This window comes from Clavelina lepadiformis, chromosome 3, assembly GCF_947623445.1.
Source record: "Clavelina lepadiformis chromosome 3, kaClaLepa1.1, whole genome shotgun sequence".
Taxonomy (NCBI): domain Eukaryota; kingdom Metazoa; phylum Chordata; class Ascidiacea; order Aplousobranchia; family Clavelinidae; genus Clavelina; species Clavelina lepadiformis.
This window is the reverse complement of record NC_135242.1, coordinates 24,969,568-24,995,157: the sequence shown is the minus strand read 5'-3', so window position 1 is coordinate 24,995,157 and position 25,590 is coordinate 24,969,568. Positions and strand designations below refer to the sequence as shown.

General features: G+C 38.2%; 3 protein-coding genes across 9 annotated transcripts; all 3 read left to right on the top strand.

The window, feature by feature from the left end:
- The first annotated feature begins 720 nt into the window (after positions 1-720).
- On the top strand, positions 721-4,006 carry LOC143449089 (microfibril-associated glycoprotein 4-like). The gene is made up of 6 exons (XM_076949154.1): positions 721-1,163; positions 1,429-1,532; positions 2,462-2,558; positions 2,639-2,735; positions 2,876-3,007; positions 3,169-4,006. The coding sequence occupies exons 1-6, from the start codon at positions 878-880 to the stop codon at positions 3,353-3,355; spliced, it is 903 nt and encodes a 300-aa protein (XP_076805269.1). The 5' UTR covers positions 721-877; the 3' UTR covers positions 3,356-4,006.
- Positions 4,007-5,498: 1,492 nt separating this feature from the next.
- Positions 5,499-12,804, top strand: LOC143450813 (uncharacterized). Of its 7 annotated transcripts, none has more exons than XM_076951530.1 (6): positions 5,499-7,377; positions 8,192-8,411; positions 8,594-8,687; positions 9,119-10,645; positions 10,810-11,855; positions 12,271-12,804. In XM_076951530.1, exon 1 carries the CDS (start codon positions 5,856-5,858, stop codon positions 6,537-6,539), a length of 684 nt encoding a protein of 227 aa, XP_076807645.1. In that variant the 5' UTR covers positions 5,499-5,855; the 3' UTR covers positions 6,540-7,377; positions 8,192-8,411; positions 8,594-8,687; positions 9,119-10,645; positions 10,810-11,855; positions 12,271-12,804. The 7 variants fall into 7 exon arrangements, with proteins under 7 accessions (XP_076807645.1, XP_076807641.1, XP_076807643.1 ...); XM_076951526.1 differs by having other exon boundaries at positions 8,594-9,230; positions 9,310-10,645; XM_076951528.1 differs by having other exon boundaries at positions 8,594-9,625; positions 10,436-10,645.
- An 8,076-nt stretch (positions 12,805-20,880) lies between these two features.
- LOC143449088 (microfibril-associated glycoprotein 4-like) lies at positions 20,881-23,859 on the top strand. The gene is made up of 6 exons (XM_076949153.1): positions 20,881-21,181; positions 21,247-21,350; positions 22,213-22,309; positions 22,389-22,485; positions 22,626-22,757; positions 22,919-23,859. The coding sequence occupies exons 1-6, from the start codon at positions 20,896-20,898 to the stop codon at positions 23,103-23,105; spliced, it is 903 nt and encodes a 300-aa protein (XP_076805268.1). The 5' UTR covers positions 20,881-20,895; the 3' UTR covers positions 23,106-23,859.
- The last annotated feature ends 1,731 nt before the right edge of the window (positions 23,860-25,590 follow it).

Sequence of the window (25,590 nt, the reverse complement as noted above, 5' to 3'; positions counted from 1 at the left end):
AAATAGGAATTTGCGTGTCGTGTAAACTTAAGTGATATGTTTCCACAATTTATGTTTCTAATCCAAATGATTGAATCGAAATTGCATCGTTTAACAGGTGTTGGTGTTGTTAGCAAGCAATTAACCAATAAGATGTTCTGAAACAAATCATAGCACAGCCATAGAACAATTACCAGCAGAAACATATTCGTTGACTTGAGGAAATAATTTGCTACGTTGCTGAAAATACATCTCGTAAAGAAATTGGCCGATGCTTTCTTTGCCAATATCACTGTAATACGAAACAATAAGCATTTCGTTATTTGACGTTCGAGTAGGTTTTTGTAGCCAAGAAAAGCCAATAACGAAACCTGATAATAACAATTAAACTTATTCCTATCGTTTTCAAAGCAATTCAACTTTCCATAATGTTCGAAAATAACGTCACAATGAGTTGGATTGCGTCATATCAGCTTGTGATGATGCAGAACCGGAGCCAGACTATGATTGGATAAGCAATCTTGCGTCACAAGCAAAGTTGTTCGAAACGTGTTTTGTGAATATTCCCGGAAAACAATCAAGTTATTACGTCAATGGATCTGTTTTGAGTATGACCAGGAAAATAAAACAGGTGCTTTTCGCAAGTTTTCCACATTTCTTGACGTAAAATTTTCTCACTTTTTTTTTTTCTTTTTACTGCTTTTGTGTTCACAAACAACATAATTTTGGTCTGGATAAGGCGCCATGATGACGTGATCTTCGAATTTGACGACCTTATTTCCGAGAACTTTCTACGTCATTTTGGAAGCCACGAGCTTCAACAGACGGCTATATACAGAGCAGCGATTTGGTGGGATTTCATTTCATCAACTTCAACGGAAGATCTTCATAGTCAACCATGAGAGGAGTGATTCTTCTGTTTTCATTGGCTTGTTTCGTCATGATGACCTACTCGCAACAATGTCGTCAAGTCCTTACCACTGTCTGTGATGATGACGTAAACAATTCAAGCATGCAGAAAGGAGACAAAGGTGATGTCGGCAGATCTGGAAAATCCGGAATTCCGGGAGCTCAGGGGGATCCAGGAGCCAAAGGAGAACCCGGAGAAGCTGGACAGAAGGGGATGCAAGGAGAATCGTGCGCTCTGGGGTCGCTAGTAACCGACCTAGCCACCAGACTGGCAAGTAAGTTGATTTCTGATCATAGATTAATAATTTTAACCATCGTCAATTTTCATGCAAGCATAAAGAATTCCGCAAAAAACCAACCAAAAGATGTAAACTACAGAAACTTTACAATCTACGCGCAACCACTTATCTAGCGCTCATACGCTATGGTCTAAGCTTGTTATCTTGGTTAATTGTATGTCTATTGCTTAATACGATCGAGTTTTAACTGGAACCTTGCTGGAAAAGTTCAATCTTGTTTACAACAAAAAATCGTTTCCAGAAATCGAGGAGCTTGTTCCACCTCCGTCCTGTGCTACGTCAACAAGCAACGGTCCTCGCACTTTGACGAGTGGAATTGAAGTTTACTGCGAGGATGGATGGACGGTGAGTGAAAGGCTTTCCACAGTTATAAGTAGAATAGCTTACAAATTATATTGAACTTACAGTAATATTGAAAGCTTTAAAAGATTATATAGAAGTATATACATTTACTGTGTAGTATTGAAGCGATAGTTATCAAGTTGTGTGGACTTCAAAGTGGCAATGCGTTATGTGCTATTCATTTGCATTGTAACAAGAATGTAAGAAAACAAAAGCGACAATGAATTTTTTTTCACACGCATTCGCGCTTTTTAAATTTGCCTTTTTCCACTTTTCTGAAACTTAATTCCCATAACGTTGAATGAAGGTTGTTTGCCAACTTGCGGTTGATTCGAAAACGCTTACCGACAAACTCAAACAATTGGATTGAAAACTGTTTAATATAACTGTGTATTTGTAAGTTTAATGCAACTATCTGCAACAATGCAACAATGATTGCTGTGGGAGTGTTAGTCGTGTGCGGTTGTGCAGAGACCATCATAAGCCAACATTGAGTCACATGCCACGATGCATAAAAATCACTGTACGCTAATAATTACTCTGTTGCATGCCAACATTACTGTTGTGTCTAACTCGCTTCGTTTATGCAGCATGCGAAACAATTGCATTGAACTGCGTAAGTCGCTTGCAGTGAAAACGGGCGAAATTCAACCAGCGCCACGTAAACCTGATTTGTTTCCCTCAAATCACCTGCAGCAAACAGCTACCTATAATATGAGTTTAAAATTTTCTTAACTTGAAATTTTGGCAAAAATATGAACATGCCACTCGCATAAGAGATCCAACTTAACGAGATATATCTTGCGTATTGTAAGCGAAGTGTAAATATTGCCGTAATTCTTGTATTATGACGTAATAAACTGAAGATTATTTAAACATATAAATTAAACGTATTGCACTTGGGCTAATATGTAAAATCAAATTACTAACAGATTTTTCAAAGAAGAATTGGCGGAAGTGTTAGTTTCGGGCGACGATGGGACGACTATGCGAACGGTTTTGGCCAGATTGATGGGGAATTTTGGCTTGGTAAGAGGAAGTTAGTTCAACTTAAACGCATTTTATTTTGATGTTTTTTGTTTTTATTATTCGTGCTTCATTACTTACAGGACTCGACAACATTCACCAGATGACGCGTGGAGGGGGATGCAGACTCAAGATAGAGCTGTGGGATTTCCATGGAAACCAAGCTTACGCCGATTATAGGTCATAAGACGATTGTTGTGACATAAATAACGAAGATGTAGAAAATCTTACATTTATTAATCAGCGTAAAACTTTGTTGAGTAAATTACAACTTAGTTGTCTGGATTCTAATCTTTTAAAGCAAGTGGTTGTTTTTGCAGCTCGTTTTCGATCGAATCTGCTGAAAATTTATATCGGCTTCGTGTTTCTGGATACAGCGGAAATGCAGGAGACAGTTTAGCATATCACAATGGTCACCCATTCTCGACAGAAGATAGCGATAACGATTCCAGGTACGTATTTTTATGTTTTGTTACAAATATGTTCAACTCAATAAACATTAAGTGCCACTACCTCAGTAGGTTTTTCAGTTATATCCTGCCAGTAACGTATAAGATGGAATATAAATAGATGCAAAAAAGGAATTTCAATCTTTCATGTTTTAATATATTAGTGGTGGAAACTGCGCAACTCGCCGTGGAGGATCTCAAGGATGGTGGTTTAACAACTGCTCCCATTCCAGGCTCAATGGAGTCTGGATGCGTCAATCAAGTGGAAGTTATCATGGAATTATTTGGAAGGATTGGAAGGGAGGAGATGAATCTCTTAAAGAAACTAAAATGAAACTTCGTTGCGACTGAATGAAATCCATTAGTTGATTTTAACCAACCAAATAAACATTGAACTGTATTTAGACCGGCAACGCAGCAAACTGTAACTGTAAGTTGCCACGTGTATTACGTCATAATATATTCATTCTGTCATTCCGTTATACCGCACGTCATAATATGATTGTTATGTCAAATTTGTTCCGAGCATTGTGACGTGTAAATGTCCATCAGTCAGAGTGAGTTTTTCATTCAAAAATCTTGGAGATTGCCGTCCAATTCAAGTAAAACTAAAGGTTACAAATTCACCTTACAAAGAACTAAACGAACCTTACAAATTACTTTCCGGGAAGACAAACTGTTAGTCATGCGACATCTTTACGTTACAATGACCGGTACAAATTTGGCACCACATCGTCATTCAATTATACTATCCACGTGTAAATATTCGCGTTGTTTTTACTAGGGCTGGGAATTTTAGCCGATTTTCTTTTACCGTTAGCCACCATAGTCGCTAATTGTCATGTCACATTGTCAATCGCTATATTATTGTATATACAAAATCGCTATATACAAAACTGCTATATTATTGATAAATGTGATGAAAAGTGTTTTATTAGCAACTTATTTTATGCCAGCCCACAAAGTTGGTATTCCAGCATTAAAATGATTAACAGAGTAACAAAATTCCCTGAATTAATGTATTACCAAAAATTTTGGTCCAAATTCTTTCCTACATACACGCTTTCGGCTAATAGCTAATAGAAAATGTTTAGTCGCCAACAGCTCTTAGTCGCTAGCGGCTATTATTAGCCGACCAAATTGTTCCAGCCCTAGTTTTTACAAGACATTGGTTTATGAACCGATGCATACAATGCCGTGTTGACGACATTAACGGTGTTTTGTTATAAACAGCAGACCAGCATACATACGAGTGAGTTATATGAACACAACTTAGTAAGTAGATATCGCTATACACTATACAGGGACTATTCTATTTCGGTCCGAAACCCGAAGCAACGTAACTGTAGTCTTGGACCGACATAGTTAGCCAACAAAGGACCAACAAACTTGTATTAGTAATTTGCGCATAAGCTGCTTGTTTTATGCCAAGTTTATCAATCAACGCTGACGTCCAGGAAAGTAAAGTGTGTTACAGATTGACACCAAGTCACACAGCATAAAGCAAGCACGCAAAAGACATGTGTTACGTAAAACGCAGATGTTTAGCCAGGTCAGTAGCTCCTTTCACGACGAACCCCAGTGAAAGAGTCACACCTGAGTGTTGGTGAGAACTTATATTTAAAAACTGCACACAACAGAGGCATCGACTTAACGCTAAAAATAGAAGAAAAAAGATCAATGGAAAAGCATGGAGTAGAGACAACGCCCTGTCACCAACACTCACTAACCGAACTGCCCCATGTACTCTGAACATTTTAGGGAGAAACTGGACGGGGGATTTGTAATTAGCGGGAGAAGCAGCGGCACCCCTGGTGCGCGCAACAAATGCGACAAGAACAACTTTCAACGGTGTTAAACCCCAATACTGTAAAAATCAAAGCAAACACGACACCTACCGGCGGCAAAATAAACCAATCATAATAATTCAAAGCTCCAAGACAACAAATACAAACGCAAAGCAAATTATATTAACTAAAGAAACTCTTCTAAGTACAGAGAAGAACTAAAACAAACAAACAAACCAACCAATCTATAAACCTAATAACACAAATGCGCAAGCGATAACCTAAGTCCCAAACGGTGCCAAAATCCAAACTAGTGTCACGGGATTATATTTACCCACCCGTTTCAGGACCAACACATTTTAATATTGCGTCAATAAATTTGTAAATAACTTGTTTACGGTTAGTTGTTACTTGTTTTAGATAACCTGCATTTTAATTACCCAATCAGGGAGTCAATTGTTCACATTGTACACGGTTTGTTAGCACCACTCTTGTAGGTTAAATTTGTTCAATGTGTGGGTCAACTTCTGTTTTTATTCGCGTTGTGTATTGTCTCATTCGTATGCAAGCTCGTCAGGTTTTCTTATGTTTGCTCACGTGCTGACGTATTGTACTTATTCATGTGTACACATGTTTTTAGTCTGTGACGTCTTACATCGCTACCTCTAAGGCCTAATTTGTATTTAGCGTCCCGCGTTTAATTTCTCAGTGCGTGGCAACGGTGGAATCTGTTTTTGTGTGCTGTTGCACTCAGCTGGGGAAGTGTTGGGTCAGTCTACATTGTGATTTAATAGAAGAGAGATGGTTTTTTTTATCGAAGAAATGCTAATAAAAGTTAGAAAAGCAGAAACCGGTTGATCGACTAGCCGTAAAAGCGAGAACTTTCCTGGCTAAGGAAAATCTTGGTTACAATTGGCGAATGCGCCAGGATTCCGCAGTCACTGAAATTAATCATCTAACTTGTTGGAATTTGACGATTGTTATCTATTTCGTTATTCCTCCACCAAAAATATAAGTCCAACGAGGATTTCCAAAGTTTTCTCAAACGTTTCGACTCTTATTGTATGACTATTGAAGCGAATTCTGCTTTGAAGAAGCATCTACTAATTAACAGCTTCGATGAAGATTTAAGCTGGGACGTACGCGGGAGAGATGCTTCGCTGTTTGATCTGCCATACGGTGAACTGATAAAAAGATCTTTTGAAATTCGACAATCCAATGTTGTAATTAACAAGCTGATGATCAACTTGTTAGACAGGGTACAAGGACTGAACGAGTCAACACGCTCATTTGTCAATGCCTTAAAGAAGCTGGGCAACATGACCTACAGGGGAGAGAACCAAGACACCATAAAGAACGAAATACTTTACTTGGCATTGCTACGTGGCCTGAAGAGCCACAAATCGTCAGAAGCTTTATCCGCAAATTTAACAATAGGCAGGAATTTCTTCGCTGGCAGCAGACAGGCCATTGCATTTGATGATTGCATAAACTTACTTTCGCGGGATGTATTGATGTTCAACGCACATCCACGACTGGAACAAAGCAGTCAGAAAGAAGTGATCACTCTGGTTGAAAACGAAATTGCCGGGGCACAAAGGAGAATCAGAAATTTCAATAAAAGTGCCCGGTGTCAAGTGACCTCACAGGGTGACGCCCAGTTCACGGCGAAAAGAAGGAAGGATTCTTTGCCGCAAAATATGATTTGCACCATTCAAAAGTGTACGGCGCCGGCAGACAGGTGGTAAAATGGTGGTGGCAAAATCTATACAATACTGACTGATGGGTGCCACGCTTATGTAGCGGTGAGAGTCAATAACGGCACGCCTGATGATTAAAAAGAAAACGCAATCGTTCGGAATATGTGAGTTAGAGAAATTAAATTTTCCCGAGGGCAGGAATGACAGCGGGAAGGGGTGAGATGTCACGAGAATATCTTTACGCACTTGTTTTAAGAAGCACTGCATTTTAATGTTATATAATACAATTTTTAAGGCACTAGTTTGTGGTGTAGTTTGTTATTTTTTAGTAATATTTTACCGTTGTGGCACTTGTGACCTTTTTTATCGTTTTTAGGAAATTGTAGTTATAGACAAACGTACACGTTTTTCTTTGTTCCCTACAACTCTTCTCGAAGAATGTCACGCTACCCGCGAATCCTTTTTCTCGTTGATTAATGAATGTGGATGGTACGATGGTTTGGTGACCAAGAGTTGAGTCAGTCTACATTTGGTTTTAATAAAAGAAAGACGTTTGTTTTTATTAAAGGAACGCTCATAAAAGATAGGAGAGCATAAATCGGCTAATCGACTAGTCATAAAAGCGGGACGTTTCCTGGCCAAGGAAAATCTTCGTTACATTCCTACTAAATGATCTTCAGTTGAATTCTCAGAAAGGTTTTCAACCCTTCGCCTAAGAAATGGACAGTAAATGAGACCGACCAAATTTTGTCTTATTGCCTTAAACATGAGGGAAACAATAGACCTTGGCTGCAGTGAAATCGGAAATAGAGCAATCCAATCTCCTGATGATGGAACACACTGAGGAATGCATCCCAGCCTCCGACTAACAAAGGATCAATTACGTGTAAGTTAGTATAGTTATATATCGCCTACTCGCCTATTCGCCTACAAACCACAGCGTAATCAATTATACTTATGTAGTGAGATTAGAAATTGCGGGCAGAATAACCTGGGGGGGTTGTCTCGGGGGGAGTTGTGGGTAAAAACGTAAACCGTGTACGTATGCAAAAAACATATAAAAAACAATAAAAAGAGTCACAAGTAACATATTGATGAATTACTTATGCTAAACACGCAGTCACACATTGTGTGCAAGAATGGCGGCAACAATACCGGCAGAATACATCTTAATATAGCCTACATTTAAAAACACATCGTAGAATACATCTAACTATAAACCTAAAAAGATATCAAAGTGCAATGCTACATTAACACGCCTGTCAGCATGTTTAATATACAAAGATATATCAAACGTGAAATTTGGTGACAATACCACTGCGATGAGCGAACGAGAAAGATGAAGAAACGGAAACTCTTCAATCAGGCGGTGAGCAAAAAAGACAATGCGGCCATATTGAGAGCTTCGCAATCGACCCAAGCCCGGTAGAAGCGAATTGACAGGCATCGCTGTCTCAGCGGTCACAGCGTATGCGAAAGCAGACACAGCTCTACGCGGACGTCGAGTAAGACCCAAGAGTGCCTTATTGCAAGTCGTGGGGATTGAAACGCCCTATTTGGAGCATTAGCGAAGGCATGACGAAAAGTTCGACTGTGATGATTTATTGTGTTTTCGATGCTGCTAGCTCGTTTCTGTTTGTTTGTTCTTTTAACAAAATTTATTGCGTTTTTAGGTTTATGTTTTTTTACATGTGTTTCAGCCTTCGGCAAAATTGTGTATTTAAGAAGAGTTTGTTTTGCACCACACACATTTTTAATACTTCCCGTCTTGGCGTCAACTGTCGCTACCTTTCTAAGAGTCAGATTGCTGATAGGTTTGGAGAGACTGACAGAGAAGGAGGAGAGCGATCTGGATATAGTGATTCGTGCTGTCGGTTGATTGTTTTAAGACAGTCGTGTGACCGTGGCCCGAGCCTGAGTGTATGTTGACTTGTTCCATTTAACTGTTAGTTTTTATCGTTATACTGTTATTAATGTTTTCATTAAATCGGTTTTATTCTTCGTGGTGACACGACCCGCCGTTATAGTGATAATGAACCTGGCTTTTAATTTACTTTTATCGTAACAAACGCTTTTATGGTAACAAACGCTTATTGTTTTAGAGCACGTGTATACACAAACAGGGAGGCTGTAGAATGGGGACCAGAGGCGAACACCTCGGTCGCTTCACCCAAAAGCCACTACTGCCTATAACAGGTTGTTGATTTAGTGTTTTCTGTATTGAAAATTCCATGCCCTATCTCTTTAAATAGGGTAACGACCCCATGTATATAAATACCGAGTTTCAAGCAAGTAGGCCACCACAGATCATATAAGTTTTATTTTTATTTGAAAATGTCAAATTGGCATGATGTGGTTTATTTCATGGCGACTCGTGTAAGCTTGGTTTCGCGATGTAAACTCAAATTGAACAAATATTTCGGTTGCTTATTCCAATAAATGCGTTTAAGTATGAAGGAAACCCTTTTTTACGAATTGCCAAAAAAAAACTGAATTTTGATAAATTAAGATTTGTTTCTTGGAACTTCATTCAATTCACAATCCAAATTTTTAAGGCACTAGTTTGCGTTGTAGTTTGTTATTGTGTAGTAATAGTTTACCGTCTTGGCCCTTTTTATCTTTTTTAGGAAATTGTAGTTGTAGATGCACGTACACGTTTTTCTTTGTTCCCTACAAATCTTCCCCGAAGCATGTCATATATCCGTTTTCCTTTTTCTCGTTGATTAATGATGATGGATGGTACGATGGTTTGGTGACCAAGAGTTGATTCAGTCTACATTTGGTTTTAGTACAAGAAAGACGTTTGTTTTTATTAAAGGAATGCATAAAAGATAGGAGAGCATAAATCGGCTAATCGACTAGCCCTAAAATCGGAACGTTTCCTGGCCAAGGAAAATCTTCGTTACACTCCTACTAAATGATCTTCAGTTGAATTCTCAGAAAGGTTTTCAACCCTTCGCCTAAGAAATGGACAGTAAATGAGACCGACCAAATTTTGTCTTATTGCCTTAAACATGAGGGAAACAATAGACCATGGCTGCAGTGAAATCGGAAATAGAGCAATCCAATCTCCTGATGATGGAACACACTGAGGAATGCATCCCAGCCTCCGACTAACAAAGGATCAATTACGTGTAAGTTAGTATAGTTATATATCGCCTACTCGCCTACACGCCTACAAACCACAGCGTAATCAATTACACTTATGTAGTGAAATTAGAAATTGCGGACAGAATAACCTGGGGGGGGTGTCTCGGGTGGAGCTGTGGGTTAAGACGTAAACCGTGTACGTATGCAAAAAAACATATAAAAAACAATAAAAAGAGTCACAAGTAACATATTGATGAATTACTTATACTAAACACGGAGTCACACATTGTGTGCAAGAATGGCGGCAACAATACCGGCAGAATACATCTTAATACACATTTAAAAACACATCGTAGAATACATCTAACTATAAACCTAAAAAGATATCAAAGTGCAGTGCTACATTAACACGCCTGTCAGCATGGCTAATATACAAAGAATTATCAAACGTGAAATTTGGTGACAATACCACTGCGATGAGCGAACGAGAGAGATGAAGAAACAGACACTCTTCAATCAGGCGGTGAGCAAAAAAGACTATGCGACTATATTGAGAGCTTCGCAATCGACCCAAGCCCGGTAGAAGTGAATTGACAGGCATCGCTGTCTCAGCGATCACAGCGTATGCGAAAGCAGACACAGCTCTAGGCGGACGTCGAGTAAGACCCAAGAGTGCCTTATTGCAAGTCGTGGGGATTGAAACGCGCTATTTGGAGCATTAGCGAAGGCATGACGAAAAGTTCGACTGTGATGATTTATTGTGTTTTCGATGCTGCTAGCTCGTTTCTGTTTGTTTGTTCTTTTAACAAATTTTATTGCGTTTTTAGGTTTATGTTTTTTTACAAGTGTTTCAGCCTTCGGCAAAATTGTGTATTTAAGAAGAGTTTGTTTTGCACCACACACATTTTTAATACTTCCCGTCTTGGCGTCAACTGTCTAAGAGTCAGATTGCTGATTGGTTTGGAGAGACTGACAGAGAAGGAGGAGAGCGATCTGGATATAGTTATTCGTGCTGTCGGTTGATTGTTTTAGGACAGTCGTGTGACCGTGGCCCGAGACTGAGTGTATGTTGACTTGTTCCATTTAACTGTTAGTTTTTAAGGTTATACTGTTACTATTGTTTCTATTAAATCGGTTTTAATCTTCGTGGTGACACGACCCGCCGTTATAGTGATAATGAACCTGGCTTTTAATTTACTTTTATGGTAACAAACGCTTATTGTTTTAGAGCACGTGTATACACAAACAGGGAGGCTGTAGAATGGGGACCAGAGGCGAACACCTCGGTCGCTTCACCCAAAAGCCACTACTGCCTGTAGCAGGTTGTTGATTTAGTGTTTTCTGCATTGAAAATTCCATGCCCAATCTCTTTAAATAGGATAACGACCACTTATATTTAAATACCGGGTTTCAAGCAAGTAGGCCACCACAGATCACATAAGTTTTATTTTTATTTGAAAGTGTCAAATTGGCATGATGTGGTTTATTTCATGGCGACTCGTGTAAGCTTGGTTTCGCGATGTAAACTCAAATTGAACAAATATTTCGGTTGCCTATTCCAATAAATGCGTTTAAGTATGAAGGAAACACTTTTTTACGAATTGCCAAAAGAAAAACTGATTTTTGATTAATTCAGATTTGGTTCTTAGACCTTCATTCAATTCACAATCCAAATTTTTAAGCACTAGTTTGCGTTGTAGTTTGTTATTGTGTAGTAATAGTTTACCGTTTTGGCCCTTTTTATCTTTTTTAGGAAATTGTAGTTGTAGATGCACATACACGTTTTTCTTTGTTCCCTACAAATCTTACCCGAAGCATGTCATATATCCGTTTTCCTTTTTCTCGTTGATTAATGATGATGGATGGTACGATGGTTTGGTGACCAAGAGTTGATTCAGTCTACATTTGGTTTTAGTACAAGAAAGACGTTTGTTTTTATTAAAGGATTGCATAAAAGATAGGAGAGCATAAATCGGCTAATCGACTAGCCCTAAAATCGGGACGTTTCCTGGCCAAGGAAAATCTTCGTTACACTCCTACTAAATGATCTTCAGTTGAATTCTCAGAAAGGTTTTCAACCCTTCGCCCAAGAAATAGACAGCAAGTCAAGTGAAACCAACAAAATTCTGTCTTATTGTCTTGAACATGAAGGAAGCAGCATACCATGGCTGCAGTAGCCTAAAATCGGAGACAGAGCATTCCAATCTTCTGAAGATGGAACACACTCAGGAATTCATCCCGGCCTCCGACTAACAAAGGATCAATTACGTGCAAGTTAGTGTACAGTATTTATATATCGCCTATAAGCTTACCATATTATTCTATGTGATTTCTTTAACGATTTGAAAGTAGCTGTTTATCTGCACAAGCTGCCTCTCCATCTATTACTAAATTGAAGTTGTCAAAGTTTAACCACAAATCAGTAAGCATCCAGCATGTGCATGATTATTTTGCACTTTGAGACTGATTGCTATATGATAAAAAATCTGAAATTAAAATAGACTATAAGATAAATTTCGTGTAATAATTACGGATAGGTTTTTGGTCCAGATCGGAGTTTACAGATCTGGTCATTTGATTGAAAAATGATCCTGAAACACCTTTCGATCCATTGGTTTCAGATAAAAAGATTTTCCACAACACCACCACCTATCACGACAACGTCATAACTTCTCTTTCTGATTCATAGTTGTCGATGTGCCTGACAAAGAAGATTTCATCATGTAGCGAGTAGCAACGTCATCACATCTATACAGAGGTCATCATCAGTGTGCAATTGTGCTGTACAATCTAGGTCTCGACACCAACGCCCAATATTGTTACAATATATATGGCCACAAGAAACCGGGCTTTCGTCTGGGATGAGGTTTCTTTTACGGTGTGTTTTATTTTCCCATCCACTGATGTACAGCATTGGACCTATAAAAGATTAGCAATCTGTTGCTTGAAAATATCGCCTGCTCGTCTGCTTTAATCTGGATAACCTGGCTAGGTGGAACTTTTAGCTGCTGTATTTCTGTGTTTCGTGGCCATGCTAGTTGTCATCAGCAAGTTGACACCATGATTATTTTCCTTTAATTTTTTAAGCAAATTTTAAGCCTTCTAGGCTTTGTCACTTTTTCCGTGCATTAGCGCATGTTAATATCTTGCACTGTTTGTTCGTCCCCACCACGCCAATGACGAAAAATAAAATGATTGATTGAATGTTAACTCCTCATGCTATGTACAGTAGAAATCTGCTTATTGTTTATTTATAAAACTATAAATACAAGTGTTCATGAACTTACTGGCCTGTATATGATTAACAATGATGATGTAAGCCAGACCTGGCTCTTCTGGTCGGTTTCGGACTTAAGTTTGAAAACAATGAGTGTCTAATTTTGCTCACACTTTACCACATTTCTAATCACACGTTCAAGCTCGTGTCGAAAAATATAAAGTTAACCTTAAGAGTGCCAAACTATATCCTGCTTCTTATTTTACCACATTTGTAATCACACTTCCTGCACACGAACGTGCATACAAGCATGGTTTTAAATAAGAGCAAAAATCGTTAATTGGGAAAAAGATGACAACAAAAGATGACTTTGATAATTTTGCGCTTCGAAAAATTTTAAGCAGATAGGCGATGACACTTGAACGTCGACTACGAGATCGGTTTTCATTCCTACCGTGTGAACGGAACCTTCAGATACAATACGTTATGAACTGTTGGACATTACTCCGGGCAGGATGACACTCGACAAAGATTGGAAGGGATGCGTCATTTCCCTTTCCGGACTGGCCAGATGCAGGTAGGCTCGACATATTTCGCCAAACTTTCGCACCTGGCACTTACTGCTGAACCCGGTACAGTGTCTTCGAAAGCTTGTTGTTCATTGCTGATGCACCTCAATGTAGCTATCGAAGTCCTACATCTTTCACGTCCAGTGTTTTAAATCTCCAATGACGTAACATTTGTCATCAAGGCAAAGCTGGCCATCGCAATGGAAACAGACGATGCTGAGATCGGTTCAGGGAAACCACCATCAAAGCTTGTCATCGCATCGGGTGGTTCTGCTTCACCGCTGCCAGTCTCATAAACACAAAAGACAATGACAGTGGCAGATTCGCCAAAAAAAGGAGCAATAATGCTGCCACCGTCTCCGATATAATCTTTGCACTGGCATTGATTTATTTCCACTTCGCTGATGCCAGTCTCATAAACCACTATGCTGAGATGGTTCAGGCAAATCACCATCAATATGAAAGACTGAATAATTCCACTGATTTTCATTTCACAGAATACAAAAGACTTGACTTTAAATTGACAACCTGCAGCGAAAACTAATTCAAGGAAACAACGTGAAAATTGATGATTAGTCTGCAATCGTGTTTGGAAGATTTTTGGTAAAATGAGTAGAAATATGCTATGACCTTAAAACAGTGGTTCTTAAACTGGGGGCGCGCCCCCCTTGGGGGGGCGTGTAACATTCGTAAGGGGGGCGCGAGAGATGACAAGCTGTATATGAGCTATGTCTAAACATGCTTTCTTGACTTTCACTGTAGGTTCATTTTTACTAAAATTTTAAAGTGTGTCACGATGGCAATTGTATTTTTGAAATTTGGATTCCGAAATACGTCAATTGTTACGTCATAATATTTGGTGCTTCTCCACATTGAAGCTTATCGTTTTCGTTTACTCATTCATGCACTCCTAGCTCAACTAACTGTTTTCTTGTCTTCTTTTTTTGCGGTGACCTGTTTTTTCTCACAACGGGGGGGTTCCACGACATATGACCGCGGGAAAATGACCGCGAACAAACTGACCGGGAACAGACTTACCGGAATGGAAATTGACCGGGAGGTAAATTGACCGTGCAAGTGCTGAATTATTGTGTTTAAGTTGATGGCAGTATATGATATGTAAAGTAAATATTTGTTTGTAACTATTTCCTTTGTTTTTAACAAATTTTTTTTTTATTTCAATACACATTGAAACATTTATTGAAATAAACAAAAATATTTCCGGAAATACGAGAAATACGAGTAACAACATTAAAAGAAGTTCACTGCAAAACACATATGACACTACATAATAAGGGCACTAAAATTTACACAAACTGTTATTTGACAAATCAGTCAACCTTGACTGCAATACACATACTTAATTGGCTGAGATTAAAGCTGATGCGCGACTAGATAGTGAATTATAATTTTGACTTTTTGACGGCCAATTTGTCGCCGGTTAATTTGATCGCCGGCCAATTTGTTGCCGGTCAGTTGTCCACTACCAGTTGTCGCCGGTGAGTTTGTTCACGGTCATATGTCGTGATCCCCAACGGGGGGCGGGGTAACAAGAAAAACTTTTACAAATGTATCACTTGTAGAAATACTTAATTTACATTAAATGCATTTTCTTTAGTTTTACAATTATGATGTATACAGGAAACCAGATGTTTTTGCTACTAACCTGTAAATATCCGATTAGTTTACGACGTATAATTTTCGAGTCATTAACGATTGAAAATTTGTGTGCAGTGTCGGCCACACATAATAAAAATACTGGGATCACGTCAATTGACCGTGAACAAATTCACCAGCGATAATTGGTCGTGGTCAACTGACCGGCAACAAATTGGCCGGCGACACAAATCAACCGCTACGCATTTTATTTTTATTTTTTACGCAAATTAGCATTGTTGTTTATTCAAATTATATGATTTAAGTGTTAATATGATTAGAGGTCAGTTGGTTCTAGGTAAATTTACGTCACGGTCAGTTGTCCCCGGTGAATTTGTTGGCGGTCAATTTCCCACGGTTAATTGTCATGGAACCAAAAATACTAATGTCACGCACCCGGTTTAAATAGGGTAAAACCAACGTCAGCCAATATTAAAACCGTGAAATGAAGTAAAACTTAAATTTAGTATTGATTTAATAAAGAGATATTTTAGTAATTAAACTAATTGTATTGAGTGGAAAAAAGAGAAAATATGACCAAAATTATCTGACGTATGGCTGTATAGATATAGATACCACAGTGAACAAAAAAGTCGTACCGCAATGCGCGATATACTTAGAAAAGCTAAGCAACGACGTTTTGAGACCAAGTCGTTTGCAGCGTGATCTTCATGAATATAAAGACAAAACCTAGGAACAAACTTGACCGTGCAGCCGACCTAAAATGTGCATTATCTTCCACAAAGCCTCGAATTAATCGTTTGGTTTCCCAAAAACAACTACATCCTTCTCATTAATGAAAGTTAATTGAAAATAAATTGTTGTTTTGTTTCATGCTTTTTTATTTTACAATGAGGGGGGCGCGAAATTTTTAGGTACCGTCAAGGGGGGCGTGTGCCAAAAAGTTTAAGAACCCCTGCCCTAAAACCTTACAAAACCTTTAATTATTATAGCACCAGCAAAATAAGTAAACCTGATAGACTTTTGACCATCGGATCTATGAACGATAAAAGAAAGGTTTAGGCATTCTCAAAATTATGCCAAATATAAATCGGTATTTTTTCTTTAATTAGAGCTTGTAGGGTTCCAAGTACAGGCCGATAACACACAAAAAGTGACTGGCAAACAAACAAACGTTTGCTTTTAAAAACAGCGAATGTTCGAAAATAAAAATAACTTATATTAAACGTATTTACCGTACAAACAACAATAAAATAACATGCGGTATATTTTGATGATTTCAATCTTTAATCACTGAGCACGCGGTCGTTCAAGTCACGTGACGTCAAAAGTATATTTTGATGATTTCAGTCATGATTTACTGAGCAAGTGATCGTCCAAGTCATGTGATATTTATAATAACACCCTCAGGCAAGTAGTCGTGATCGATGTTGACAAAGTAGCAAGTAAGTCTCCACAAATCTACATCAACTGAACTTAGGTAACCGGCAAAACGCTTGCGATTAACATGGCCTTGGTAGGTAGGTAGCCACGGTCTGGCTTCGAAAATAATGTCGCCTGTAAAAATCCTAAAACTGTCGCATAATCAAAACAATGTCGCATAATCAAAACTTAAAAATGTCCTAAAATAGTTTAGTATAATAACATTTATAGTCGCAATTTCTAATACTTTACCACAGGCTTGTAAAAAGCACAAACACTGCAATAAAAACATGATTTTATTAAAATGATTAGTTTCGAACATACTTTTGTACTGCGCCAGTGAAATGTTCGAATAAATATGTGAAAATCAAATGATCGATTGTATATAAAGGCTTCGTACAGATGTGGTTGCAAATGACAAAGTTTAAGGCAAGTAATTGATAACACTGGCCAACAAAAAAAACATTTTTTTTGAGTGCCAAAGATATTTTGATGGTTTCTGGGTAATTTTGGGCTGCTGAGTCCGAAAATAACATTCATTTCTTTGAATTGGCTCTAGTTTTTGAGATATCGATGTTTTTTATTTTTGACGAGAGAAAAATCGTTAACTTTAGTATCTGCCAATTGTGAACACAAGCATCAGTAAAATGCATATTGGAAATGTCTCTTAGGCAGTATGCATTACTTATTTTGGACCAGATACTCCACTATGTCTATTTGTTATTGTAGCATCCCATTACTTCAGAAACAAGGCATTGAAAACACTCCATTTTCGGCATCATTCTGATAAGCTACAGTTTCTTTGTATTGTTCACCACATGTACAGTGTAGAGTACTCCCTTCAGTTATCACATCATATCTCATTTTATAGCTATATTGTTGTAGACTAAAGATGTTGTAATCAGAATTTAATAGTTCTGTAGCCAGAGAAAGGAATACCACGAGTCAAGTTCAAGCTATTGCTCACATAAGTAAGTTTGGAAAACGTGGAGTTTTTTTGTAATTCAAGTGAGAATTGAGTTCATTAGTGGAAGTTTGACAATATGCTTAGGCCTTGTCACTGGGAGGATGCATTTTCCTGTGACTGAATTGACAACCTGTCACATTTTCGTTCAGTATATATATGCTCTGCAAGTGAGAGCAGTGGAAGTGTGTTCGAAAGCAGTCCATTCATTCCAGAGCCATTCAAGCAGGAGGAGCTGAGCGATCTTATCAGGGATCTCAACTTATCCAAAGAAGCAGCAGAAATTTTGGCATCCTGACTCAAAGACAAAAACTGCCTTGGAACCGGAGCTTCAATAACATTCTACCGTACAAGAGAGAAAGAATTACTTCCGTATTTTAGCCAACAAGATGACCTTGTTTACTGCAAAGACATCGAAGGGCTTCTGCTGAAAATGGGTGTTCCACAATATAGACCTCAAGAGTGGCGCTTATTCATAGACAGTTCGAAAAGGAGTTTGAAATGTGTATTGCTACATAATGGTAACAGATATGCATCTCTCCCAATTGGCCACTCAACAAAACTAAAAGAAGAGTACAACAACATTAAAACGGTATTACAGAAACTGGATTATGACTCTCACCAATGGTTAATCCGTGTAGACTTGAAGATGGTAAATTTTTTGCTTGGCCAGCAAAGCGGATATACAAAATACCCATGTTTTATCTGCTTGTGGGATAGCCGAGCGCGCACTGATCACTGGGTGAAGAAAGGGTGGCCACTTAGAGATTCCATGAGAGTAGGTGAAGGTAACATCATAAATGAACCTTTAGTTGCTAGAGAGAAGATCATCATTCCACCGCTGCACATAAAACTTGGTTTGATGAAGCAATTTGTGAAAGCCTTGCCTGCAACTGGGGATTGCTTCAACTATATTTGCAGAACATTTCCTGCTTTGACCATCGAAAAGCTTAAAGCAGGCATTTTTGATGGCCCTCAGATCCGCAAACTCATAAAGGATGTGTGTTTTGTGCAGTCCATGACAGACACAGAGTCTGCTGCTTGGCAATCGTTTGTTTTAGTCACACAGAACTTTCTTGGTAACCGAAAAGCTGAAAATTACCAAGAATTGGTGGAAGATATGCTTTCCAAGTTGAAAGATTTGGGTGTGAAGATGAGTATTAAGGTTCACTATCTCTTCAGCCACTTAGATCGTTTTCCTGCAAACCTTGGTGATCTAAGTGAAGAGCAGGGAGAAAGGTTCCACCAGGACATTAAGGTCATAGAAGAGAGGTATCAGGGCAGGTGGGATGCCCATATGATGGCCGACTACTGTTGGAGTCTCCAACGTGACTGCTTGGCTGCATCACATTCCAGAAAGTCGTACAAAAGAAAATTTACAAGCATCGACTAATTTTTTTGTATTACAGTACCGATATATGATTGATTAGCGTGCTTTGACAGCTTACTAAATGTACTTTGAGCGTTACTAAAAGTAGTGTTTGTGCTTTGACGTCGCCTGTTTTTGCGTTACAAAAATCTGTTGTTTACTGCTAACATCGCCTAAGTTTTATAATTTTTGCTTGATTTTCACATGAAACATGATTCGCGTAAAGAAGGCTCTCTGTGTTAACGATTGCGTCTTTAACAATATCGCATCAGAAATAGATGAATACTGTATGCACATGATTGAAAAGACAGATGTAGACTCATCGAAGTTGTAGTATAAAGAGAATTTTACCTATGTCAAAATTTGCGTATTTTTAGCACTTTTTGAAACAAAAACATGGAATATCTCAAAAACTAGAGCCAATTCGGAAAAACTAATGCCATTTTTGGATTCAGCGACATAAAAATACCCTAAAACCGTTGAAACTTTCTTGGCACCAAAATGTGTGTTGACCAGTGTAATTGTTGTGCGAGGTAGCACAATCGATACGATGCAACAAATTGCTAAACAATGGTGCAACATTCTGAGTCTCCAGATGGAAGATTAAAAACTCGTTCAAATAAAAGTGGGATGACCTGTTCAGGAAAATTACTGAAAGAAAAGAGGCGACACTTTCAGAAGCCAGTAAAATGGGAGGCAACGTGATCTTGAAATATATTTAATTGAACATTGATCTGACGAAAGTAAAGTATGTAAAACGTATGGTATCATATCAATAAAGCTAAATAGCTAAATGTTTTAATGATAACATGGAACTCCGAGAACAAATACATTAAAAGTAAAATAATACCAAGAAATCAAGTGATACCACGATGATGATACCATCAGGTAATCTGAGAATTATCAGCAGAGAAAAAATGCGATTAAATTGTCTCAAGCAATTAAATTGTCTTATGCGTAGGTGGTTGTTGTGCAAACTTTATGTGATCTCCAGATCAGAAGATGCGTGTTCGATAAAGTTGCTATTACATGGACGGTTCAAACCGAGAAGCGATCTATAACTGTTTCTAGCTGTTATACTTGCTTACCTGGCTGTTGGTTCCATCAATTGCTATGATATTTAGCTCTTTATAACGCAACTACTGAATATAACAAAACGCGATGAAAGCTTATCTTTGACTCAATCACCTCCATGCTTAAAACACTTTAAATGTTGACCGTGATTTTGCACTGAATTTGTGAGCGTTTTTATAACCCAGGCCCCAGAGTACAATGAAATAAAGCAATGACAACAGAAAAGAAATGCGACGATAATTACAATGCATTGAGGTACAGGGCCAACAAGAATGACTTTTGAGTTCAGTGAACCTTGCAGACATTTGGCATAACTTGTGCGGACCAATAAAGAGATGAATATGGGTCGACGACGATCAATACATATCAGGTCATGCATGCACATTACCACAGTTGACTACAAAAAATCATGATGGAATCTGTGTCAAAGTAGTGCATTAACAAATTGAGTTCGACGTAGGATGCTGCATATATCCATGTTGCCCATATGAAAGCAAAACCTTTGTTAATCAAATTAAAACACTTTTCAAACATTGAGGCAATATTAATGAAATGCCGATAATAATATAATTAATAATCAATCATGCTAATTGTCACTTTAGAAAATGTTCTGGGAAGAGGTTAATTTGGGTTGAACTACTGCATACCTCATATTCAGCGTCATGTGTTTTGTTACTGACGCAAATGCGGTTCATGTCTTTAAGTAAAAAATATAATCTTTTATCGTCATCGCTTGTGGTGAAAATATAGCTGTCAAAATCAAGCATCTTGTGACGTCAATGATCTTATTAAAATATTCTCCGGCACAAAAACTATATGTTTATCGTCACTTTCTCATGCTTCTTGACGTACAAGCTTTCTTAATACTTACACTTCTTTGTAAACACTTGAGCTTTGGTTGTGTTTGTGCAAAACATGTTTTTCGTCAAGAAAAGAATTTCGTAGAAAATATTTTTAAATTTTGGTACAAAATTTTGAAGCCAATATGACGTCAACGTAGAAGCGAAGTTGGTTATAAAACGAGCAGCGATTTGGTGGGATTTCATATCATCGACTTCAACGGAAGATCTTCATAGTCAACCATGAGAGGAGCGGTTCTTCTGTTATCATTGGCTTGTTACGTCATGATGACGTACTCGGAAGAACGTCGTCAAGTCCTTACCACTGACTGTAACAATGACGTGGTCAACTCCACCATGCAGAAAGGAGACAAAGGTGATGTCGGTAGATCCGGAAAATCCGGGATTCCGGGAGCTCAGGGGGATCCAGGAGCCAAAGGAGAACCCGGAGGAGTTGGACAAAAGGGGATGCAAGGAGAATCGTGCGCTCTGGGGTCGCTAGGGACCGACATAATAACCAGACTTGCAAGTAAGTTGATGTGAGATGAAGAATATTTTGTTTGCTGTCACTTTTTCAAGTAGTTTAGTTTCCAGAGTTAGAAGAGTTTCTCATTCCTCGGTCATGTGTTACGTCACTACGCGACGGTCCACAACGTTTGACGAGTGGTGTTGAAGTTTACTGCGAGGATGGATGGACGGTGAGTGAAAGGCTTTTTATTTATTTAACTTTAAGTCTTTAAGGTTATAAGTGGAATAGCTAACAAATTATATTGAACTTACAGTAGTATTAAAACGTATAAAAGTATACATATAAGTATATTCACTTACTGTGTAGTATTGAAGCGATAGTTATCAAGTTGTGTGGACTTCAAAGCGGCAATGCGTTGTGTACTATTCATTTGCATTGTAGAAAGAATGTAAGAAAACACAAGCGACAATGAATTTGTTTCCACACGCATTCGCGCTTTTTTAAATGTGCTTTTTTCCACTTTTCTGAAACTTAATTCCCAAAACGTTGAATGAAGGTTGTTTGACAACTTGCGGTTGATTCGAAAACGCTTACCGACAAACTCAAACAATTGGATTGAAAACTGTTTAAAATAACCGTGTATTTGTAAGTTTAATGCAACTATTCGCAACAATGGAACAATGATTGCTGTGGGAGTGTTAGTCGTGTGCGGTTGTGCAGAGACGATCATAAGCCCACATTGGATCACATGCCACGATGCATAAAAATGACTGTACGCTAATATAATTACTGTGTCGCATGCCAACATAACTGTTGTCTCTAATTCGCTTCGTTTATGCAGCATGCGAAACAATTGCATTGAACTGCATAAGTCGCTTGCAGTGAAAACGAGCGAAATTCAACCAGCGCCACGTAAACCTGATTTATTTCACCCAAATCCAACTCAACCATAGATACATCTTGCGTATTGTAAGCGAAGTGTAAATATTGCCGTACTTCTTGTATTATGACGTAATAAACTGAAGATTATTTAAACATATAATTTAAACGTATTACACTTGTGCTAAAATGTAAAATTAAATTATTAACAGATTTTTCAAAGAAGAATTGACGGAAGTGTTAGTTTCGAGCGACGATGGGACGACTACGCGAACGGTTTTGGCCAGATTGATGGGGAATTTTGGCTTGGTAAGAGGAAGTTTGTTCAACTTAAACGCATTTTATTTTGATGTTTTTGTTGTTATTATTCGTGCTTCATTACTTACAGGACTCGACAACATCCACGAGATGACGCGTGGAGGAGGATGCAGACTCAAGATAGAGCTGTGGGATTTCGATGGAAACCAAGCTCACGCCGATTATAGGTCATAAGACGATTGTTGTGTCATAAATAACGAAGATGTTAAAAATCTTACATTTATTAATCAACGTAAAACTTTGTTGATTAAATTACAACTTAACTGTCTGGATTCGAATCTTTTATAGCAAGTTGTTGTTTTTGCAGCTCGTTTTCGATCGAATCTGCTGAAAATTTATATCGGCTTCATGTTTCCGGATACAGCGGAAATGCAGGAGATAGTTTAGCGAATAGCAATGGTCGCCCATTCTCGACAGAAGATAGCGATAACGATTACAGGTACGTCATCTTATGTTCAGGAACAAATATGTTCAACTTAATAAACATTAAGTGCCACAACCTCCGTAGAATTTTCAGTTATACCTTGCCAGTAACGTATAAGATAGAATATAAATAGATGTAACAAAGTAATTTTAATCTTTCATGTTTTAATATATTAGTCGTGGAAACTGCGCAACTTACTTTGGAGGATCTCAGGGATGGTGGTTTAGTAACTGCGGCCTTTCATTCCTCAATGGAGTCTGGATGCGTCAATCAAGTGGAAGTCATCATGGAATTATTTGGTATCATTGGAAGAGAGCTACTGAACCTCTTAAAGAAACTAAAATGAAACTTCGTTGCGACTGAATGAAATCCACGAGTTGATTTTAACCAACCAAGTAAACATTGAACTGTATTTAGACCGGCAACGCAGCAAAATGTAACTATAAGTTGCCACGTCTATTACGTCATAATATATACATTCTGTAATTCCGTTATACCGCACGTCATAATATGATATACGGTTGTCTTGCCAAATTTGTTCCGGGCATTGTGACGTAAATATGTCGCATGACTCAGAGTAAGTTTTTCATTTAAAAATCTTAGAGATTGCCGTCGTATTCAGGTAAAAGTTAAAGATACAAATTTAACTTACAAAGAACAAAACAAACTTTGAAAGTTTGTAGGAAGACAAACTCTGAGTCATGCGACATTTGTACGTCACAATACCCGGTACAAATTTGGCACCACGCCGTCATTCAATTATACGTTCCACTTGTATATGTTCGCGTTGTTTTTACCAGGGCTGGGAATTTAGCTGATTTTCTTTTACCGTTAGCCACCATAGTCGCTAATTGTCATGTCACGTTTTCAATCGCACGCAAAACTGCTATATTGTTGATAAATGTGATGAAAAGTGTTATATTAGCAACTTATGTTATGCTAGCCCACAAAGTTGGTATTTCAGCATTAAAATGATTAACAAAGTAACACATTTCCTTGAATTAATGAATTATCAACAATTTTGTTCCCAATTCTTTCCTACTTGTACGTTTTCGGTTAATGGCGGACAAAATCTTTAGTCGCCAAGAGCTCTTAGTCGCTAGCGGCTAATACTGTATTTGCCAGCCAAACTGTTCCAGCCCTAGTTTTCACAAGACATTTGTTTATAAACCGATAAATACAGAGCCGTGCAGACAATATAAACGATGTTTTGTAATAAACAGCAGACCAGCATACATACGAGTGAGTTATATGAGCCCAACTATGCAAATATTGAAGGACTCGCTTAATACAGGGACCGATATATTTCGGTCCAACACCCGACGCCACACAACTAGACCTGGATCGACATAGTTAACCATTAAACGACCAAAAAATTTATTTCAATTATTTGCGCATAAGCTGCTTGTTTTATGCTAAGTTCATCAATCAACGCTGACGTCAAAAGAACGTAAACTGTGTTACAGTTTGAAAGCGAGTCACACAGCATAAAGCAAGCACGTAAAAAACATGTATTACGTAAAACGCAGATGTTTCGCCAGGTCAGTAGCTCCTTTCACGACGAACCCCAGTGAAAGAGTCACACCTGAGTGTTGGTGAGAACTTATATTTAAAAACTTCACACAACAGAGGCATCGACTTAACGCTAAAATTAAAAGAGAAAAGATCACTGCAAAAGCATGGAGTAGAGACAACGCCCTGTCACCAACACTCACTAAACGAACTGCCCCATGTACTCTGAACATTTTAGGAAGAAACTTGGCTGAGAATTTTGTAATTAGCTGGAGAAGCGGCGGTACCACTGGTGCGCACAACAAATGCGACAAGAACACATTTCAACAGTGTTAAACCTAAATAGTGTAAAAATTAAAGCAAACACGACACCTACCAGCGGCAAAATAAACCAATCATAATAATACAAAGCTTCAAGATAACAAATACAAACACAAAACAAGCAAATTATATTAACTAAACAAACCCTTCTAAGCACAGAGAAGAATCAAAACAAACAAACAAACCAACCAATCAACAAACCAAATAATACAAATGCGCAAACCATAATCTAAGTCCCAGACGGTGCCAAAATCCAAATTAGTGCTCAAACACAGACTAAATATAGTAACAAGAATAAATATAGGTAAAGTCACATTTGTTACACATGCAGCATCGCAGGTAAAAACACACAGAAAATAACATAATAGTCCTAAAGACAGACATGTGACGGCCACGAAGTCATTAAGACAGCGACCAAATGCAAAAAAAATGGTCACAAAAAAGATCTGTGAGTATATGACGCGGCTTCCACTGTAGGTTCCGATTAATGAAGTCTATAATATAGTGACCATCGACATAGTTGGGCTCGGTGTCAGAGAGGATAAAACGCCAGCTCAGAGGATAAACTATAATGCGACCCGGTGTCTTTGTCTTACTATGTTTTGAATCAAAATACTCACAAAATTGTTAACAATAGTTAACAGTAATATTCGTATTCAATGTTTGTTCGTTTAGACTAGAGCGTATACTGTACTCAAACATTGGGTGCCTCTCACAATAAATCGCACTGTCTTCTAGTTCCAGCCTTGCTCGCCTAATCCTAAAGCTACTACTGTAGCTGACATGGAGTTACATTCTTATGCAAGCAAAATTGCTTGCAAACAAATGCGTTTTAATGTTTATGGTGGTATTGCATATCCAATCATATCCTGAATTCCCAACAGGCCTATTTAAGTCAGCCCTGGACCAGTTATCTGACAACAGATCTACGATTGAAAAATCTATCTCTGTAATAAATCGCACTGTCTTCTAGTTCCAGTATGGAATTGGAACTTTTATGCCATAGAAATTTAAT

Bases quoted from the DNA above. Each gene is read 5' to 3' on its own strand.
- LOC143450813 (XM_076951530.1), top strand. From the start codon at position 5,856: ATGACTATTGAAGCGAATTCTGCTTTGAAGAAGCATCTACTAATTAAC.
- LOC143449088 (XM_076949153.1), top strand. From the start codon at position 20,896: ATGAGAGGAGCGGTTCTTCTGTTATCATTGGCTTGTTACGTCATGATG. The intron at 22,310-22,388 runs GTAAGAGGAAGT...CATTACTTACAG, and splicing joins TGATGGGGAATTTTGGCTTG to GACTCGACAACATCCACGAG. The intron at 22,758-22,918 runs GTACGTCATCTT...TTAATATATTAG, and splicing joins GATAGCGATAACGATTACAG to TCGTGGAAACTGCGCAACTT.
- LOC143449089 (XM_076949154.1), top strand. From the start codon at position 878: ATGAGAGGAGTGATTCTTCTGTTTTCATTGGCTTGTTTCGTCATGATG. The intron at 1,533-2,461 runs GTGAGTGAAAGG...AATTACTAACAG, and splicing joins ACTGCGAGGATGGATGGACG to ATTTTTCAAAGAAGAATTGG. The intron at 2,736-2,875 runs GTCATAAGACGA...TTGTTTTTGCAG, and splicing joins CAAGCTTACGCCGATTATAG to CTCGTTTTCGATCGAATCTG.